The sequence below is a fragment of the Ailuropoda melanoleuca genome, chromosome 11 (genome assembly GCF_002007445.2).
Source record: "Ailuropoda melanoleuca isolate Jingjing chromosome 11, ASM200744v2, whole genome shotgun sequence".
Classification (NCBI taxonomy): Eukaryota; Metazoa; Chordata; class Mammalia; order Carnivora; family Ursidae; genus Ailuropoda; species Ailuropoda melanoleuca.
This window is the reverse complement of record NC_048228.1, coordinates 34,340,623-34,362,818: the sequence shown is the minus strand read 5'-3', so window position 1 is coordinate 34,362,818 and position 22,196 is coordinate 34,340,623. Positions and strand designations below refer to the sequence as shown.

Sequence of the window (22,196 nt, the reverse complement as noted above, 5' to 3'; positions counted from 1 at the left end):
TCCTAGTTCTTATGTTCCATAGATGAGAGAAATCATATGATAATTGTCTTTCTCTGCTTGACTTATTTCACTTAGCATTATCTCCTCCAGTGCCGTCCATGTTGCAGCAAATGTTGAGAATTCGTTCTTGGTTCAAGTTTTTAAAATTCTTTTTTCCAATTTATAGTCTGTAGTCGAAAGAGATGACTTTATTTCTTTGTTGTAAGTTAAATTTCATGTTTAGTAAGTCAGGGATCTGTTTGCTTTTTAAAATTGTGTTGCTTCTTAGGATTCTCCAGTATATCACTATGACAATTATTTGAAAAACTAGCAACTCAGCATATTGTGGCTTGGGTATATTTTACTTGATTAATTTGACAACTTTCCATATTAAATACTGAGAAAATATTCTAGTATGCTGCTAGGTTTTTATACTAATTTATGTTTATTTAATAATAGTCTTTGTAATCTTCAGTTTGACTATCATAATGCTGAAAAACAAAAGCATGAAATAGGTATGAATGTACGTCATTCTAAACCTTTAGATGACTCACAAATAACCATTCTAAAGTTAGTAAGATATTCTCACCCACACTATTGGTTTAAAGAGTAGCTAGTGGCTTTAAATTTCTAGATGTGTTTTGTGGTGCTGTATTTTATACAAAAGAATAAAAATTAATTTTCCATCATGGTCCCTGTGGGGTAGAGATTAGCCACAAAAGACGCCAAATTTAATGGAAGTTGCTCAAAGATTAAAGTTAAAAAGGAAAACTTGAGTCAAGAACTAACTTCTTCCTAATGTTCTCATTGTGACACTACTGACTCATTCATTTTTCAGCTTGAGTAAGTCACTTAAATTTTTTGTGACTTAGAGTCATAGATTATGAAATGGGGCTAATTTAGTGGCTAATTTAATGGTCCTATGTAATAGCTGTATTAGAACCTAAAAGAAATAATTGTTTTTATTGAAAATAAGTAGATTATCATCTTTAAACTACTATCTCTAAGGAGATGTATATTTTTTCCTACATAAAAGTGGTTTTTATGACAGGTTCAATAAATGTGAAGTGTTTGGTCTCTGTACCACCCATGGAAGATTGTTCTTCTCTGCATGGTAGTGCAGTTCTCTACAGAATCATTAAGGTAACGGGGCTCATTTTGTTGTCCCTTCCCTGTCGCAAGACCTCACCTTACACCTCCCTCTCCCCATTAAGCCAAGTGAGCAGAGGCCAGGGGCTTGGCACTTGATGGCTCAAAAGTTGCCGATTCCTAGGCTAAAGTAGTGAGAAATTCAGTCTGAAGAAATGAAACATCACTTTACTCATACGGGAAGTAACTATGCCTTGGAAATGTTCAGGGCTTGGTAATTAACAGAGCTTGTGTAGCTTTGTGTGCGGGCCAATGTACTAGCAACACAGCAACAAAACAGAGGTGTGAGAATTTCTGTCTTATCCAAAGTGGTTAAAATGGGGACAGTAACAGAAAACAAGGCTTTTCTTTCCAAGCAAGGAATAGCAGTGAGCTTAGAGTTTTATATGTGTTTAAGACACAGTCACATGTTTCATGTTTAAGAATGGCTTCTCGTGTTTAGTAAGTTAGTTCCCCATGTACCTTCTTCTCAAGGCATGGACCAGATGGATTATGTCCCATTTTACAATGACTGATGGAGAATTACTATACTCTTTTATTGCTGAAAATTTCTTGGTGACTCAGTACTTCAGGGCTTATGCATAGATAATGTGATAAAATAAAGGCATATGGTAGATGAAAGGGTTTCACTCTCTTTGAGGTCTGATTTTCAGATTTTTCAATTGGTAACTTTCCTGCTGTTTGAAATCCTGAACCTAATCCACGTTTTAAAAATATCTATCTCAATATTGTTCTCTAAAAAGGCAAAATGAAGGTGATTTGGAACCTTCCCGTTTTTCATTTGCTTGATTAAATATTAATTTTTTGCCTTCTATTTGTGAAGCAGTTTTCTGATAGTGGGTAGAAAGAATTATATAGTTTATCCTCTTTGAGAGTTTATCGTTGACTTAGGAAGGAAAAGATGTTATAAGATATTGATAAATTATACAGGCAGGGGTGTTGTGCGAATGTTCAGAGGAGCAAGAGAACACTTCTAGCTTGGATCGTCAGGGAATATGGGGTGGCGGGGTGGGGGGAGCTAAGGAAATGGAACTTCCATGAGCCTTGTAGAATGAGAAAACTATGAGTAGTGCTAGAGAAAGAGACATTTCACTGGCTGGTGGTCATAGAAGCGGGGTCTGGTCTGGCATGTTCAAGGGACAGTGAGTAAGCTATCGCATAGTGCTTAAGAGCACAGACTCTGGAGCCAGACTGCCTGGGTTCAGGATTGTCCTTTATTTGCCTCGTGGCCTTGGGCCAGTTTCTTAACCATTCTTTGCCTCAGATAGAATAAAAAAATGTTGCTAATCTTGGGGTGCCTGGGTAGCGCAGTCGTTAGTGTCTGCCTTCGGCTCAGGGCGTGATCTCAGCGTTCCGGGATCGAGTCCCACATCGGGCTCCTCCGCTGGGAGCCTGCTTCTTTCTCTCCCACTCCCCCTGCTGTGTTCCCTCTCTCGCTGGCTGTTTCTCTGTCACATAAATATATAAAATCTTTTAAAAAAAAAAAGTGTTGCTAATCTTGCCTGAATCATAGAGCTGTTAGAAGGAGTTGACAAAAATGCCTGCAAATAGTGATAGCTCAAGTTAAATATTAAATAAGTATAATAGAGTATGGTGATGACCAGGATGTGAATGAACATAAAAGACAAGATTTGTAAAGAAGGTTGGAGTGAGCTCCTTGAGGGACTGGACTATGAAGACTGAATAAACAAGAAACCATGATGAAAGTAGTATATTTGCAAAAATAGTCTAGCAGAATAGGTTGAAAAGAGATTGGCTGCAGAGAGACTAATTAGGAGACTTGTGATTGTCCAGACTTGAGGGATTTAAGACTGGGACTCACACAATAGCCCATGGGTTTGGATTAAAAAGAAGGGACAGACCTTGGGAACATCTACAGTGGAATAGTCATTAGGGCCCAGGGACCAAGGGCATATAGGAAACAGAGGGTTGTGCCTAGGGTAAGTGGGAGAATTCAAATGTACTGGAAGGACTTCTTAGGAAGAGCTGGTAATGTGTGCAAAAAGATGCAATTCATTTTTGCATGCCTTGAATTTAAAGACAAGAACAGGATTTGGCATTGAAAATGCGTATCTGTTGGTCTAAGGGAAGTCGGGTTTGGATATAGAAATGGAAGGCCCACAGAGGAGCAAGTTGTGCTGTGCAAGTAAATGAGGTGACAAGGAAGAGAATTTATACAGCGATTTTCTCTCCCGTTTCTGTAAGACAAAGTGTGAATATAAGGGAATGAAAACATGGTCCTAGCCCAGTTGAGTCACTTGAAACAAGGGCACTAGTAAAGCTCACTGGCCTGTAAAGTGCGATTTCACAGCTCAAGTGCCAGACAGAGCACTGTAGATGTGCTGAGTGTTAATAAATGCTGGGTTTCTGGATCTGCAATTGCACATCATTGCAAACAGCCTTTATTGTGGTAAGGGAGAGTTCTCCTTTCAATTATCCTAATTAATCTTATCCCGCTGTAACCACACTTATAATATGAAACCTGTCAGTACACACATATGTAGTTAATTTATATTATTATTTATTATAAACAAAAGTTGTTCCTTTTAAACCTCTTTTTAATATATGCCTTTTCTACTACATTGTAACTGTCTGTGGGTAAGATGCAGGCATCCTGTTGGTTTCAGTCCCTCACAGATTTTGCATTCACTCATTTATGTACTGATTCCAGTTCATTAATTTTTTCGTTTGTTTATTCATTCCAGACACTGTATTAGTTGCTAGGGTGAGGAATAAGGCATAGTTCCTGCCCTCAAGGAGCTTAACTATTTAGCTGGGGGAGAAAGACACAGATATATGAAGTAGAAACAGTAATAAAATCATTCACAGAAAATTATGGGAATGTGGAAGAGAAACGTTCAATCTGTGGCATGGGCAGTGGGGAGAGGTACTTCAGGGAAAATTTTTGGAGCAGTTGACATCTGGGCTGAATCTTAAATGATACATGGTAGTTACTAGGTACCCAGGAAGAGGGGGAGAAAAATGACAGTGAAGACAACCTGTGCATAGACAGACTCACAAGAAAATGTGAGGCATTTGGTATTGCTGCAGCATGAAGACAGGCAGCGAGTGATGAGAGGTGAGGCTGTGGGGCAGGCAGAGAGCCCTGGAGGGACCTGGGTGCAGTGCTTAGAAAAGCCTGGAATACATTCAGTGGTCAGAGAAGAGGGAGCTCCTTGAAGTGGCTTCTGCCCTAGGTGGCAGTTGGGAGGGTGTGTTTAAGCAGGACAAGACATTTTGGCGACTAGCAAGGTGGGAGACAGTTAGGACCTAAACCAGGACAGGATTGTAGGAATGGAGAGGAGTGGACTAAAATCAAGAAGTATTTGTGATATAAAATCAGCAGGACCCATTATAATCACAGATGAGGGAGGGAAGGTCCTAGGATGGTTCTTACGTAGCTACCTTATATGACTGGGTGACAGATTTCACAGTCTACTAGAGAATAGAGGAAGAGAGATAATACAGTGAGTTCATTTTTATTTTTGAAATCTTCAACACATTGAGATTTTTAATGCACCTCTTATGTTTTTGGAGTTAAATCTATTGATGGTTTGCAGAGATGTCTAGATGACTAGAACTACCTTGCTGTTCATAGTCACCTTACCTGTATCTCCTCTTGGAAGCAGAGGCGACTCTTCTTTTCCTACCACACCTTATGCATTCCTAACTCTTTGAATGCATTCATCTGTCATAACTCTTTCACTGTGTTGTAATCCTTGATTTTCTTTTCTGTTTATTTCTGTAGCCACAGTCCAGTGTTTGATACATAACCTCTCTGTAAATGTGAGTGAATAAACAAATCAATAGATTATTTTAAAAAAGTAATATCGTTATTTGATTATTAGAAAAAATTTATATTTGGCTTATTCTCAAGATAATTCTTCTGTGTCTTAACTCCTAGCACTTTCCACTGGAAGAATCTCAAACAGTGAGGCTTCGTCAGGAGCTGTGGCACCAGCCAACTCAGCTGGGGGACAGCCCCAGCCAGGTGACCAGGACACTTTAGTGCAAAGAGCTGAGCACATTCCAGCAGGGAAACGAACTCCAATGTGTGCCCACTGTAACCAAGTCATCAGGTTGGTTATTCATTTTTGAAATTTTCTTGAAACTACTTAATTCCAGTGTTGATTTTTCTGTATATATTCTGAAAGATTGAAATTTTATTAGTGAAAATATTCTTGCTGTATTTCTATGTCATGGTTATTGAAGGAGATAAATTTGAATATATATATATTTGTTAGAATCTATTATAATGAAAAGTAATTCTGGACTCTGTGAAATAAAACTAAAAATGCCAATTTTCTCTGTTATTAATTGCTATCAGAACTAAGAAAAAATAATGATTAATGTGGCCTTTCAGAGAATAATAAAATTTTAAGACTCAAAGAGACCCTGAAGATCATTTATCTGAACTTCATTCTTTTACAAATTGTAAAAATTGAGGACTTTTCATTTAGATGAAAAATAACTAGTGACATAAAATAAAGAACTTTGAGCCCTAGAGAAAAGAAGATTGGATTTTCAAATACCTAAGCACTGGAAGATATAATTACCCTCAGATCTGTTCATAAATGCTTTCAATTTTAAATTAGGTCATAACCTGCTTTTTTAGCATATTTTTATCCAAATCTGTTTCATTGTCTCTTAAGTTCCAAGAGGGATAAAAGGCCCAGAGTTCTGAAGTGAGTGCACTATATTGGCATTTAATAAGCCTCGGAGCATTTCTTAGTTAGTGATTTTTAAAATGTTAGGAGGTATGGGTAAGAATGTTGATTACAGGGATCCCACCAGTAGGACCTTGTTGTCTCTGTGAGTTGCCTTGTTGGCAGTAACAAATGATAGGTTGAAATGACTGTTCAGGCTCTCTCCTTGTTTTTAATTTATCCTGTTTTGAAATAGTTGAAACAGGGGCTTCTCTAAAGTTGAATAAGGTTAAGACTTACTTGCATTTCCTCTACTCTATTACGTGGTTATTGCTTAGGATAATGCTTCTAGTTAATACTTAAAATGGAGCCCAAGAAGCCTCAATACTTTATTTAAAAACCAAATATAAATACTCTTTTCCTTGACCCACTATTAAATGATAAATGTGTCAAGGACACAGCACACAGTACATGATTAAAAATAAAACAGCTCTTTTATTTAAAACGTTCATTTGGAACATTTCAAAAATATAGTAAAATGGAAAGCAAAAATAAAAATTCATACATAATTCTACCTTCCACGATAACCACTAAGAATATTTGAGTTCACACTTTTAAAACACACACATGTAAGGACAGGTGTTATTTTACAGAAATGGAATTATAATAACAATATTTTGTAAGCTGTTATTTTTCACTTAAGTGTATTTTCCACATTGAGTACCCGCTTAATAAGAATTAGCCAGTAGCAGTGGTAGTAGTAATAATGGTTATGGGGAAAAGGAGAAAATCAGTAGAGGTTTCCCAAGTCTAGACAGTAACCAATACACAGAAGGCATTTGTGAATATTTTACCTGAACAGGTCATGTGTAACTCTAGACCCACTTGTTCAAGCCGTAATATCAATTTGGTTAGAGTGACTTTCCTAAAAGTGGTACTGTAAGATTACTACCTTATAGAAATATGTAAACTAATAGACTCTAGAGTGGTACTGCTTTGTTCCAATACATAAATGTTTTTAATTACTAACTGTATTTAGTTGTTATATTTTTAGGATTAATATTTATAAAATAAAAATAAGTTGTGACTTACTACTTCTAGAAGTTATACTACTTTGGTTACCTACCTAGACTGGTAGTTAGGGATGCTATATTCTGGATAAAAGCACCCTTTATGGAGATAGGAGTCACTGCTATTTGTATGCTGTTGTAAGCAATTACTGGATAGGCTAACAAACTGTCAAATCCTATCACTTGTTGATTCATATTGTCTGATTATCAAATTCTGTTAAATCCTATTATTACCAGTACCAATACATGTGAAAAACTTAGTATGGAGAAAATAAAAAGATCTAAATAGGAATTTCATCCCACCCCTTCCTGCCTGCCTTGGTTTCAGTTATAATGCTAGGCCAGGTTGTAATTTTAATGCAAAGTCTTTCTGCCACGTGAAATAAATATGTATAATGTTAATAAATGAACGGCCATCACTTATTCCCTCATCTGTTAAATTTTATATTGCTCTGGATTATCCCAGCACTGTTATCAGTTAAGCATTAAAGGTTCATTTACTAGGGAAGTTAATAGGAACAGGGATTAGTTCATGTCAAGATCATATAACAGTAATTAACATAGCACATTTGCTTGGTGCTCAAATGCTAAAAGATTGAATAGACTGTAGTCAGTTTAGAGATCTAGTCAAAGCATTATTCTTGTTCTTGGCCTCAGTGTCAGTATCACTTACCAAAGCAAGGACTTGTTAGATCAAGTGACGTTCTCTTGGGCACCTGTTTCAAAAACAAGCTACAGTTGCAGACTTGATACTTTGAATACAGAATATTGTAACCTGGCGAACTCTGGGAAGTTTAGGATCATTTTATAGTTTATATTTCTTATTTTATATGGCATAATTTATATTATTTGTTTATATTTTTATTGTTTTATTGTATATTTTCTAAGCATCTCAAATTTTCAAAAATTTTTAAGTGAAAGCAAACTAAGGCAAATTTTGTTTTATTTTAACTTCTTTTAGCAAAGTTAATTGTTTTTGGAATCCTCAGAAAACTTAATCACTGAGTGTTAGTACTGAACTAGTTCTGTCTTACAACTAGCTTAACTCCATAGAATATTTTATTTGGATGTAATGTTAACATTTTTTGGTTTATTTGAACCTTAAAAAGAGTTACTAATGTTGTGCCTAAATAGACATCACTTTGATTAGTTAGTGGCCTTTTATAGAAGGATAAGAAATTCCACTGAGGCTTTGATTACGTTTGCTCTGGACAATTCCAATCCATTTATGATAGAAGTACCATTTCTTTGACTCTTATACTTGTGAATTGATTGACAGTTGATTGTTGGTAATAATAGAAAACTGAAAATCGGATTATTATAGCCAAAACCACATTTTAGTCTCCCTGATAGAATGGGTTTATGAAAACTCTAGCTTATTTCTTGACTGTTACATCTAGTGGCATTAAAATCTATTCACCACTTGTATTAACCTGGAGTTGACTAAACTGTTCACTTTTAGCTTAGCATCTTTGTGAAAGAAGTACAAGATTTATAGTGCTTGAATTTCTTCTTAGCTATGGAATGCTTAAAAGAAATAGCCACAGTTCTGTTGTTCTGTATCTGCTTGCAGTATAGCACCAGAACAATCACGTTGAGGTAACCCATTGTTTATTCCAGTGAGAGAGAGATTTTTAACATTACTGGTCTGTTTCTTCCTCAGTGATTTTCAAACTTTCCTCATACCAGGCTATCTCAGTTACCCCAAGGAGAGGCCAGCAGGGGTTTTTGTTTGTTTCATGGTGTATTTCAGTCTCTCAGCATTCCCTTATTAATAGGTTTTATTTATTCTCCCTTTTGGTTAAAATTTCACTTGAAAATAAAAAGTTTCTTGTAATGCATTAGCCCCTGAATTTAAGGAAACAACCAAAGATGTAGAACAAATTTTTTGAGCAATACGTACAGACCAAGATTTCAGATATACTGTAGTGAAAAATTGGAAAGAACACAGATGTTCAGCTAATATTATGGTGCCATTAAGATCCTGGTTTTGGATTATAGTAATAATTGTTTAAAGTGTTCTTAGCTTATGTCAAATGTTGCACTAAGAATTTTACCTGAATTCCCATTTAATTCTTCATAAGCTTGTGAGACAGTTACTGAAATTGCCTCACTTTTGTAGATGAGAAACTGAGGCACAGAGAAGTTACATGTTTGCCCAAAGTCCCATAGTTGATAAATGGTAGCTCCTGAATTTGAGCCCAGATCTAACTTTAAATTTTATTCATGTTTTAACTACTACTTAGAAAAATATTTATAGTATTATATTAAGATGAAAAAAGAAATATATTTTTGATTTTAAGTATGATTCTAATTTTGTGTAAAGAAAATATACTTCAAGATAAATTAATATATATGAATACATAACCGTTATGAGTACTTATACACACAGTCATATATGTTACTGTATTAAGTCAGGAGAAAAACAGCTTAAGCAGAGCTGCCATAATTTGAGTGCAGCAGTGGACTTTTCTTCATAATGTTTGAGTATATAAGTGAGAAAGAAGGGAGTAAATACTAGATTGAATAATTAAAAATTCTTACCTCCCCACCAAAATGACTTTGTACCACATACATGCATTCTTAGACTCATAGATGACCCAGGGTTCCCTTTTCCACTTTCTCATCTAATGTGGAAATGTAGTCGTTCTATAAGTAACACTCATTAAGTATTTTGTGTACCACCCACTATAGGCACCAGTGAGAAATCAAAGACATATTTCCTTCCCTTAACGAAGTTACTGTTACAGACTGGATTGTGTTCCCTCCAAATTCATATGTCGAAGTCATAACCCCCAGTACCTCAGAATGTGGCGTTCTTATAAGAAGAGATTTGGACACAGAGATACAGGGGGGGAAGACCATGTGAAGACACATGGAGAAGATGGCCATCTATAAGCCAAGGAGAAAAACCTTAGAAAAGAGGAGCCCTGTCAACACCTTGATTGTTTGTCTAACACTAATTGAACAGATCTGGGCTCAAATTTAGGTTCTACCATTTATTATCTATGTAACTTCTAACCTCCCAAATTGTGAAAAAATAAATTCCTGTGACTTACCCAACTTGTGGTACTTTGTTAAGGCAGCCCTAGCAAAATTATACAGTCATACTTTAGTGAAAAATAAAGCAAGCAAATCAACAACCATATTAGTGTGGTAATAAGTCTAATAGGGATACATCCAGAATCCTCCTGGTGCAAAGAGGAGAGGTGAGGATTATTTAGCTTCAACAAACCACTTTCTTTTATTTGAAAGGAATCACAAGCAATAGATTCCATAGTCTACTTATAAAATCAATAGTTTTATACAACAAATATCCATTGAAAACTTCTGAAGTGTTAGCTGTGAGGGTGGTTATTATATTAGAATATATAAACATATCAAGCCACCACATTGTACATCTTAAGCTTGCACAATGTTATATGTCATTTATATCTCGATTTTAAAAAATAAATATTAAAAAAAGGAAAAACTCATGTGTAAGTTGCCATACTGGTACTATAGTATATAAAAATTAAGAGACAGTTCTTGTTTTCATATATTTTATCATCTGATAGAAAAGCCGAAACCCTGGCACAGATAACCATAATGTAATAATGTAGGCATTGTGAGAGGTACATCGTTTACTTAGGAAAATCATGAGTTATCTATAGGGTTCTAAATTGTCACAGTTGTAAAATTGAAAAATTAGTCTTGCTTCGGGAAAATATATTAATAATGGAAATCCATGTTGATGATTTCATTATATGATCCTTCTAATATCCAGGTCTCTCAATTCTCTGACATCTACTTTAGTGATCCCTCCAGTTAACTTCAGCCACCAATTTTCATTCATATCCTAGATCTTGTCTTTACCATTAACTACATTTCCTTCATAATCTCTTTCTAAGCAGCTCACTCTACTTTAAGAACCACTGCCTGTATTTCCACTCTCTCCCTATTACCTCAACTCCAGCAGTCCTTTGACCACTCCCTGCCTCCCAGCACCTCAGATTTCATCAATCCAGCTATCTTTTCACTGTCCCTTGGGTCCCAATATCCTCACTTCCCTTCTTATCTGGTCTGAATTCCATAGTCAGTCATTAGTCAGTATCCATTATATCTCCTCAATTCCTTTGCCCATCTCTCATTTCATCATATTCACTTAACTGAAACCACTGGGCTGGATAAAATCTACTCTTGGTTTACTCTGTGCCCACACCTGAAAGTGGATGCAACTGGAAGGAAACGCACAACCATACTAACCAGTGTCACTTTAAATTCATGACTCTTAATCTCAGGCGTGTCCTTAATAGTAACAAAAATCTGCTGTATTTCTCTAGTATGTTTGTTTTTCCAGTCTCCCAGAAAGCCACCTTATATCTTCTTCTTTCCCCTTAAGCCTTTAATAAGTTATTCCCCTTTTTTACTGTCAGCTGATGACCTTGATTCTTTTTTCATTCTTTTATGTAGGAAAAGCAACAGAAATGTAGGACATAGAGAAAAAAATAAAATGGCACTCATAATTCCTAACTTATCAGCAGTTACATTAAATGTAAATAGATTAAACACTCTAATTAAAAGAATTGTAGAATAGATCAAATCATGATGTGGCTATATGCTGCCTATAACAGACACTTCAGGTTAAAAGACACAAGTAAATTGAAAACAAAAGTGTACAGAAAGATACACCATGAAAACACTGTAACCAAAAGAGAGCTGGAGTGACTATATGTATTAGTATCAGATAAAATAGCCATTAAGAAAAAAGGTGTTGAGGGGCGCCTGGGTGGCACAGCGCTTAAGCGTCTGCCTTCGGCTCAGGGCGTGATCCCAGCGTTATGGGATCGAGACCCACATCAGGCTCCTCCGCTGTGAGCCTGCTTCTTCCTCTCCCTCTCCCCCTGCTTGTGTTCCCTCTCTCACTGGCTGTTTCTATCTCTGTCGAATAAATAAATAAAAATCTTTAAAAAACAAAATAAAGGTGTTGAAAGAGAAAAGAAGACGTTTTATAATGATAAGTTCAATCCATCAAGAAGGTACAACAATTATAAATACATATTCACCTAATAACAGAGCCCCAAAATACACAAAGCAAAAACTGGCAGAATAGAAGGGAACAGTGATAAATAATTCAACAATAATGTTGGAAACTTTGGTATCCCAGTTTCAAGAATGGATATAACAACTGCACAGAAAGTTAACAAAAAGCCTTGAACAACACTATGTACTAAACTCAACAGAGATCTGTAGAATATCCCAGCTAACAACAGGAGGGTATAAATTCTTCTCATGGAACGTTCTCCAGGATAAGACCACATGTTAAGCCATAAAACAAGTTTCAACACTGTAAAAGGACTGAAGTCATACAGAGTATGTTCTCCTACTAGAATGGAATGAAATTAGAAATATTACAGGAGAACATTTGGGAAATTCACAAATATGTGGAAATTATTATACTCCTAAACAAAAATCTCTTAGTTAACTCAGTGTCAACTTATTTTAGAGCACTGCCACTACACTGCATAATCCTAAAATAAACTAATTACAGGATGATGTCCCATCATCTTCTCAGGTTCCACCCACACTCTAGAGGAGGGGATCATACAGGCCATGTACACCAGAAGGCAGGTATCTTAAGGGCCATATTAGAATTCTCCCTAACATACCATCTCCTCTCCAGTCTTCCTCCTCTTCGTTAGTGGTCGCTCTGTTCTCTCAATTGCCCAGACCTCATATGATCTATCAGCGCATCCATTTGACTCTGACTTCTAAATGTATCTGAACCTTTCTTCCTGTTTGTGTTAATGCTATTACCCTGATCCAAGCCACTGTCATTTCTCACCTGGAATAATGAAATTGTTTTCTAATTAACCTTTTTGCTTTTGCCCTTGCCCTTTACCTGTCTGTTCTCAACACAGTAGCTAGAGTAAATCCTGATGAAACATAAATCAGATAGTGTCACTCTTTTGCTGGAAACCCCATAATGATTTCACTTTTGGTAGAAGCCAGAATCCTTACAATGACCTAAAAGCCCTACATAGTCACCCCCATCCCACCACCACCTCATTCTCTCTCTACCTTATTACTTAGTAATTTCCCCCTTGTTTCCTCTACTCTAGGCACACTGGCCGTCTTGCTGTTTCTCAGACTCCCCAGCCATCTTTATCAGGCCCTTTGCATTTGAGGTTTTTCTTGCCTGGATTCTCTTCCCCTGGATATTTGCATAGTTCACCTTTGCCTCGCTTAGGCCTTTATTCAAATATCAGGGTATCCTTGGCCACCCTGTTTAAATTCCCCTCCCCCAACCACCATATACAGTTTCCCTATCTTCCCTCCCTGCTTCATTTTTCCTCCTCAGCACTTAAAATCTAACATACCCTTTTATAAAAAATTGTTGTTGTTTCTCCCTCATGCTAGGATGTAAGTTCTGTGTAAGCAGGGACTTTCCTGACTTTATTTCCTACCATATTTTCTGCTCCTAGAGCAGCATCTGGCATATATCGTTGTATTTAGTAAATACTTGTGCAGTTGATGATTGAACTTTCTAAAAATATTTGGAGGGATCTATGATAAGTTTCTCCAAGTTGAAATTTTCTCTCATTTGTCTTAGTATATAGAAACACATTTTCCTGTTTTGTGGATTTTATAATAACCAATATAAATAACTGAGTATAATTGTCTCCAATAGACTTAAAGAACTATCAATTAATATTACTTTTTTTAAGAACTTGTCTTTTTTATTCACTGTTATGTTCAGACTCATCTTACCCATGCATTTATTCTTGAACATTGAGTCATTTATGTCTTTAAAATAAAAAGCTATAGTTGACCTCACAACCTTTTAAAGGGCAGTATTTTAAAGGGCTTACAAATTAAAGATGGTACTCAGTAAAGGTGGAACTATATTATTTATTGTTCCAAATTGGAAAGTTCAGACATAATGTACTGGAAATGAAGAATTAAGGGTATCAAAAATGCAGCACTTCTAAATTTTAGGAAGGATTATTAATATTGCTAATTTTGAGTATTGTAAGTCTCGATAGTGTGTTTTACTATTATTTCAAGTGTGTTTCATCCTCTTTTACTCTCGCTTCCTGAGTGTGTCTTTGTATTTGTAATTGTGTGTGCACAGTTTCTTCCAATAATTCTTTCTCTTTCAGAAAACTCTTCCTTTGGTTCTGTTGTTCTTGGACTCTTTGCTCATGCCAGGCCTTTCCCAAAATTTGACCATAATGTAAAACTGGTTTATACATTTTTATTATATCTAATTAAGTAGAGTATCAGATTCCGTTTTTATTTTTGAGCATGAGTTGGATTTTTATGTGGTTTTGCTTTTAACTTTTGTTGATTAACTTCTTTTGATTTTCTTAGCTTTTTTTGTTTTTAACTTCTATTGATGCAATAACTTTTGGTCAAATGCAATTTTTAATCTGTAGTAGCTGGGCCTTGGAGAATTCCAGCTTTACACTTCATCATCCACATGATCTTAGGAATGTTAGGTAGCTGTTGATATTTTCTTCACCTATTTATAGAGCTAATTTCTGTGACTGAGCTTTATTGTTCTAGTTAAATAATAAAGAGAGGCAGGAAGCAAGCATTTGATTTTGAAACTGAATCCCTGTTAGATTATGCCTATTGAAATTTGCAATCCCTTTCACCTTCTCACTATACAAGCTTTCTTTTTCTGTTCTTTTGACATCTTTTCCTGCCTTTCTTTCTTCTTCTTTTTTTTTTTTTCTTTTTGGCATAAGTCTCACCGAAAATAAACAGTAAAAATTTCACAGGATAGGATAGCTCTTCTCTCTCAGCCAATCAGTGCCTTACTCTTTCCCATCCTCTCCTTTGTCAGCGAAGGAGTATTTGGGAAGGGCTGTGGGCTAGAGTGCAGGAAGGTAGGGGCAGACTTAATTCCACTCCTCATTTACCCAAGCCTGTAGTTCCAGTTCACAAACGGAAACCCAATCCTGCCCGGAACAAGAAGAACTTCAGTGTTAATCCTATGTTAATGAATTTGTTAAATCAATCTCCGCTAACACAGAGAAGAGAATACTTTGTTATATGTAAGAGATTTGAGTGTTTATACGTAACTTCAAGGGCATGATGGGAAAGATGCTTTTTCAGCCAGGCGGGGAATATCTGGCTAGGCCAATACCTGCACTGAGCATGTTTAAGAAAGGAGATCTGGCAGGAGCAAGTGTCATTTTCAGTTCAGCTTTTAAAGGTGCAGAGGGAGCTTCTTTACTGTTGTTAAGACATTTCACTATTCAAATTTGATAAGGATAAGGAAATATCTAAAAGTTATTCTTTTACTGGATGATTTAATTTAATTAATTTATTTGTAATAGAAACTATTTTGGAAACCTTTTAAAAACACTTTTAGGAATACATGAAATATAAGAAAATCTTCTAAATTATAGAAGGGAGCAAAAGAAGGTTGGAAATCATGAATGGGACCATTAAAAATGAAGTTCGGACAAAAATTTGCCATTAAGACTGGACAAAACCTGTAAGGATGACCTACATACTTGCCTAGGGCTAGACTAAATTTGGCTTTCAGCCTTTTAGTGGTCAACAAAAAAAGAAAGTTAATTTTTAAACTTACTACACAATGAGTAAAAAAACAAGCCTATTGCTCAGAGAAGCAAAACTGTTCTTGTTACAAAAACCTGAAAGGACTTTCTCTAAGGAGTACATGTGAAAATGACCCTGTGTGACCTAACAAATAACACTTTCAACAGCAACTTAGAGGAAGAGCCCGGGTGACTGTTACAGAGCTGTTTACTATGGCAAGTGTCAGTGCAGACTGATGGTATCAGGTTGCGCACTGGTCATTAAAAGAGTAACTCTGTGGAGTGGGTCGGGCCCAGTATGCTGTACATTTTAGAGCCTCCTTCTCTGCTGGTCTGACTTGACTTCAATGCGTATTTTATTAAATCTAGAAAATGGATTGTGTGTTCTTGAATCGGTTGTTCTTAGATGTCTTTTGTTTTTCCCCCTCAGATGAATTTTGTTAAATGTTTGGTGGCACTGATAGCCATGTTCCAGGAGTAGGCATTCTCTTTACTCCGAGTGCATACAACACTTTGATAGAATGCAGATTTTGAGGTTGGATTGACTTTTGCAATCTGGAAAGCTTAAGTAAGGATACTGGCCTCAAGGGGCCATCCAACCTGTGGAGGAGCTGAAGATGCGCCCTAATTCAGCCTAACAAGTCCTCTGGAATCTGCCTTAGTGTCCAAACAAATGGTAGCAAAGTTCTACCATCCCTATGTTGTGGTCACAGCAAATTTAACCTGGCAGATTTTTCAAGCTTATATAACCAGATACCCACTGGTAGAAAAACTCCACACACTCATAAAACTTTGTCTAGCTTTGAGCACTCTGACTCCTTGGTTTATCTTTGAAGCTAAACTACTTGCCAAATACATACTGAGAAAATGAGAGGAAGGAACTTGCTGAGTATGACTTATTTATAATCCAGTTAAAAATTGAGGGACAGCCTACCCAAAGTAACATTTGGTTACAGAATAAATGACTATAGCCCTTTTTTTTCTGTCAGGAATTAGTTAACAAAGACGTTCCTTGTTAGCGGTAACAAAACTTATGGCTCCCTAAAGCTTAAAAAATAATAATAAACTACTTGTCTCAAATGTTAAGAAACTGCATTCTCTGTCTGATAAAAGTTGGCATCATGTTATTAATAAAAACAAAAACAAGTTAACAAAAAATGAGGCTAGAAAATACCCTCTTAGACCTCACAAAACGCATTTTTATCATTCATCAAGAACCTTTTTACTTTTTTGACTCTTGCAAAATCAGGTGCTGGTTCAGAGTAAACATCAATGGATTTGTAAAGAATTTCCCAGTGGGAAATAGTTATTGAATACTAGGATTTATGTTATTGTCAAAAGCGAAAAAAATGCTCTGATTTTGTGATGCTCGTTACTGTGACTTTTCCTATTAATAATCCTCCTAGAAGTCAGGTATCCTCGCTTACTGACAATTACCCTGTGGTCACTCAGTGATGATAATTGACGGTAAAGAGATGAAAAGCAGAATATCAGTTGACTACACCAGTGTGCTAGAAATCAGGAAATTCAGCTTCTGGCCTTCACTCTGTCAGTGATTTTATGATATTTGTCATATCTTTTGAACATTTTGTATCTCAGCTTCTCCATCTGTTAAACTGAGTTTGAAATAACTGCCCTGGTCTATCTCACAGGAATGTTGCATGGACAAATTGGATAAGTGTAAAAGTGCCTTAGAGGTAAAGCCACTCTGTGAATAAAGATTAGTGTGATGGAGCTACTGAAAAGTATGTTGCAGGGGCTAGAATGGTTCATTTCTGCAGGCTTCATGACTAGATAAGGCTTCATAATGGATTCCTGTCAAGCAAACCAAACTCATCTTATCAGTTCATGACTGTATAGTATTTAATGGAAAAAAATCTCTTTACAAACATTTGTTACCTTGATACAAATGTGCATTAAAAATCAGTCATGTTTTAATTAAATAAAACCTTTCTAAGTAGCTTCAAAACAGTCTCTAATATCCAGTTGACAGTTTCCATAGTCTGTTTGGAGGGGTCATAAACATTTGATATGCTTAATAAAGTTGAGAAATAAGTAATGAAACAATGTGTGGGGAACCAAAATGGACTGCAGTGTTTCCTCAGGTAATAATTGCTACAAATTTTAAGATTCTGACATTACCAAATTGAGATTTCTCTTTATTTTATAGAAATGTCAAATTCTCGTCTCTGCCTAACCCATATATTTTTTTCTGGTTACTTCATTTTCTGTTGGAGTTAACATTCTCATTCTCAGTTGTAATCATCATACAGACAGCCACTCGTTGCAGCTCAAAAAACATAACCACCGAATCTCTTGAAGATGGAAAGAAGTGGGGGAAATGGCCTTCCTCGAAAGAATCCCTTAAATGCTTTTTACTCCTCCCTCTGTTTCTCTTCACAGAAATGCTCAGAGTTCCTATGTAAATTTACAGCACCCATGTTTCCAGCCCTTGAGAAGCATAATTGAGCAAGCATTTAATTGTTTGGACATTGCATAAAAGAGGTTCTGTCCAAGCTAACTTTAGAAACTTTTATTCCCCAGCCAACTTGATCTCTTTTCTTCTGGCAGGGGACCATTCCTAGTGGCACTGGGGAAATCTTGGCATCCAGAAGAATTTAACTGTGCGCACTGCAAAAATACAATGGCCTACATTGGGTTTGTAGAGGAGAAGGGAGCCCTGTATTGTGAGCTGTGCTACGAGAAATTCTTTGCTCCTGAATGTGGGCGATGCCAAAGGAAGATCCTCGGAGTAAGTATCAGAAACCTGTTTATTCTGAGTGAGGTTGAAAGCACAATAATTTTTTTGTTGTGAAACCCTTCCGTCAGTTTTCCTTTTTATGTTCTTCTTGCTTGATCCCCTCTCTGTTTTCATCACTGTTTATTATTGTAAAGCAAAACTAAATAGACCTCTGTAGAAGTATATCAGACTCATGGGGTTAAGTTGTCTTTGGTTTTGTCTTACTGAGTGCTCGCTTGTCTAGTGAAAGTCTAGCCACTGTGGGGAAAAAATAATTTACTGTGGGTGTGCTACCTCAACAGGACCCTGTTTGCTCAGGAATGAAGAGGTCGCACAGGACCACACACATCAGAGTTCTCAGAACTGACACCTTCACTGTTTTAAATTAAATTCCATAGATTTTATAAGAGCAGCATTTCCCCATTTGTGAGGGTTCAAGCACAGGGCACAGATCTCATGAAATATATAAAACATGAGGCTTATAAATGATATATTTTTCTTAAACACATATAATGTTTAAAGATATAACTTGTTTTATGAGCATATACATGTGATAGAAAAATAATCTAAGCACCTTTTTTTTTCCTCTTTTCAAAAAGGGAGTAATTTAAGAGTCAGATATAGAATAAATAATGATGAATGAATGAGTTTCCTGCTCTGGAATATCCAGTTTGCAGTTTACAAAGAAAGGGTCAGTCCTTTCTTACGGATGACTAGGAGATGGAATTTTATTTTAGAAGCATCCAACATGCCTCATCCAAGGTTCTTGTATGAAACTCATACAGCTAATACAAAAGATGGAAATGGCGTTGGTGAATTCTAATATTCTCTGTATAAAAATATAATAATGAAACTTTAATTCATATCAGTTGAGAGAAAAGTTAGTATGAATTATTAAGAACTTTGAATTTCAGATTACATCTTTATATGGTTCTAAAACTTTGAGGACACTTAAATTGTAACTATACCACATGAAATATTTCTATATTATTAATTTGTACAATATGTTGGGAACAAAAGAGTAGAATGATACAGGCTGTCAGTTCCCAAATGACAAATAATAAGTTGAATATATGTTAATACTCTTTTAGTATATAAATATATTCTATAAATTCTAGAATAATTAATAACACGAAGTCAGGTAACAGTCTTAAAACCAAATGAGGTTCTAGGAAATGGAAATCTTATCCTCATTGCCTTAGAGATGGGCCAGAAGTTCACTACAGAGACATTCTCTGGATTGTGTTTTAGTTGTTTGATTTCCTATTAGAGAAGAAATAGTAATCTGTCTCAAGGATAGGGAAGTAAATGCCAAAAGCCTTGAGAAAGGATTTGGTTCAATGTACATTTGTTGGACATGTTCATGGTAATCTTTTTGGATCTAAACAACTGGCATTTCTCCTGAGTATCCGTCAGTAGTGAACTGTGGCGTTTTCTAAGGCTAATAATTTTCTCTGTATCATTTTATTTTATTTTAACAATTTTTATTATAAAAAATATTTCACTCTACAGCATTTAGAAAATACCAAAAAATGTGAAGAAGAAAATTAAAATGACCTATATATTTTACCAATCCCAGATAATTCCTCTTAACCTTAGGATGTATTTTTTTTCCAGTTTGCTCTTTGTAAGTAATTCATTTACAAAATTGTAACCATATTTTATGTGTAGCATACTCTTTTTTTGTGATAAATATTATGGAAAGAGTAAATTCCCATTTTATTAACTGTTCTTCAAAAATAATGTTTAGTGTCTCCATCTCTCTCAATCTAAAGAAATGATTCCTTGCAAAACCAGCTTCTCAAGACTTCTTTTACTAATTAAAATCTGATCCAAGTCTTTAATACTGCTATTTTTAACCATAGGGCCATTGTTGACTAGAATCCACACTTCATGGTTCAAATTTTAGACACTCATTTGAGTGTGTGCTTAGTGTAGTCACAGCTGATTTCCAGAATCCTAAACATGTGTTAAACTGATTGGATTATACTGATTATGTTATTGCTTCCATAATGCTCCAAAGCACAGGTTTGTTTTAATTTTCAAATGTTTTGCCCTTTCTCATGACATTTTCTTTTTTTTCCCCTCCGTGACATTTTCAAGATAATACTATGAAACCTTTGTAAGTTAATGTTCCCTGACACCCTTTTGAGAGAAAGCAGAATGTTTCATAGCAAACACTTATGAAATGCTTACTTTATTCACCGCATGTATAATGTTTAAAAAACACAATAATCATTCTTTAAATAAGTTTATTGATGAGTATTTATGGGAAACACACATACTGTATAGTGTATCAGTTTAGACGATTTGTGAGTCTGTCCTTAAGTATCATCCGTTACTTACAGGAAAAGCTCGTGGTTAGAACAAAGCATATGCCTACTTTTGGTCAGTTTAAAAGGGCTGTGTTGGTACAACTAGTAAAATAAGCATTTGTATATTGTCATCTTTCTTTACATCCAATTACCTTTCTATAACAGGAAGTCATCAATGCTTTGAAACAAACTTGGCACGTGTCCTGTTTTGTGTGTGTGGCCTGTGGAAAACCCATTCGTAATAATGTTTTTCATTTGGAAGATGGTGAACCATACTGTGAGACTGGTAGGATCCTAAAGCCATTTGTTTCTTAAGTTTTGAATAAAGATAAAACATTAACCCTTATATTACTATAAAGTTGAAAGGAAGTGTTGGGCAAAGTAGATTTCCTAACTCTTTTAGGGGCATTTAAAGCCACTCTAAATATATAGCAAAAAAACTATGTAAAATTTCTATGTGACTTTGTCAAGACAGACATTCCCAACTTCATTAAGAGAAATGAGCATATAAGCATTACCTAATAGGAAAATATTTTACTTGAATCCCTAATAGTTTATGGATATGAATTCTACCAAATTGTGTAGCTTAAAGCCACCTCTTACACTCGAAACAGTGAATTTCGAGTGGTTTTAAACATGAGAAATGATCAGTTTTTGAACATGATATTGATTTGCCCTTTAAGGCAAATGTCTTGACAATAAATTGGAAGTCCTTTGTTACTCTTACTGAATGGGAGGGTGATCTTGGTTTGGATTGTTCCCTTAGTAAAATTATTTTTGATAAACCTGGGCTCTAAGGATCAATCTACTACATTTGTCTTATTATTACCTGAGCTCTGAACACTTCTTTTCTTTCCCAGAGGCAGTACGTGAACTTTCATAAAACTTATTTATTAATATTACTCTTACTTAGGTATTAGTACCACACATATGTTTCAAAAAATAAATATTTTCCCTTTATCATGCCTACATTCACTACCACTGCATTTCCACTGTGGAGTTTTATTGTTGATCTACCTTGAAATTCAAAATGTGGTGCTGGAGGAAGGGAATATTGCTTACTAGTTAAGATAAAGGAGCAGCCAACTTCTAATTTGAGGTTGGTCAACATCACTCGGACCCTTTTTTGCTCACTTAGTTCCTTTTAGCTCCTACTTAGGACCAGTCTAGATCTGTGCCAGACTATCCACCAAGAAACTCTCTGGAAATTCCAGGGAACTATCCTACCTATGGACTATTTTGGGACAGGATGGCTACAAGCTGCCCACCCTGATTAAATCAGAATATTTCACATTTGAGCTTTTTTGTTTTAAAATTAAGCTTTGCAAGACATTTTGACTAACTGGCAGATATTCCCTGTCTAGCCAAATACATACAAAACTATCTAGCCTTAATACCATATTTAATGTAGTCTAAAAACCCAAAAATTGCTTAAAGAAAGGGAAAAAATTATTGAAGATTTATTTAAATGTCATTTCTAATCAACTTGATCTATTTTTGTTGTATTTCTTTAACCTCCCACATTTGTTATTACCCAGAATTTCCCATCTCAGTAAATGCCCCCACCGTCCACTATCCCAAAAACCTAAGATTCTGCTCTTTCCCTTGCTCTTGCCATATCCAATCTAATTAGTAAATTCTAGCAGTTCTACCCCCCGCATATATTAATTCATTCATTTCTCTCCACCCCAATAGAATTAAATCCAACTCACTGTCTTTGTTTGGACACTCTAATCACCAACTAA

At 35.7% G+C, this 22,196-nt stretch overlaps 1 protein-coding gene across 9 annotated transcripts in view; it reads left to right on the top strand.

Annotated features, from left to right (window-relative positions):
* The window catches only part of PDLIM5 (PDZ and LIM domain 5), a 201,768-nt gene that overhangs the window by 173,210 nt on the left and 6,362 nt on the right, over nt 1-22,196 (top strand). For all 9 annotated transcript variants that reach the window (XM_034671494.1, XM_034671493.1, XM_034671492.1 and 6 more), the window contains 3 exons: nt 5,033-5,207; nt 17,968-18,148; nt 20,617-20,737. In XM_034671494.1, coding sequence (XP_034527385.1) covers nt 5,033-5,207; nt 17,968-18,148; nt 20,617-20,737 — 477 coding nt within the window. The remainder of the gene's footprint in view (nt 1-5,032; nt 5,208-17,967; nt 18,149-20,616; nt 20,738-22,196) is intronic.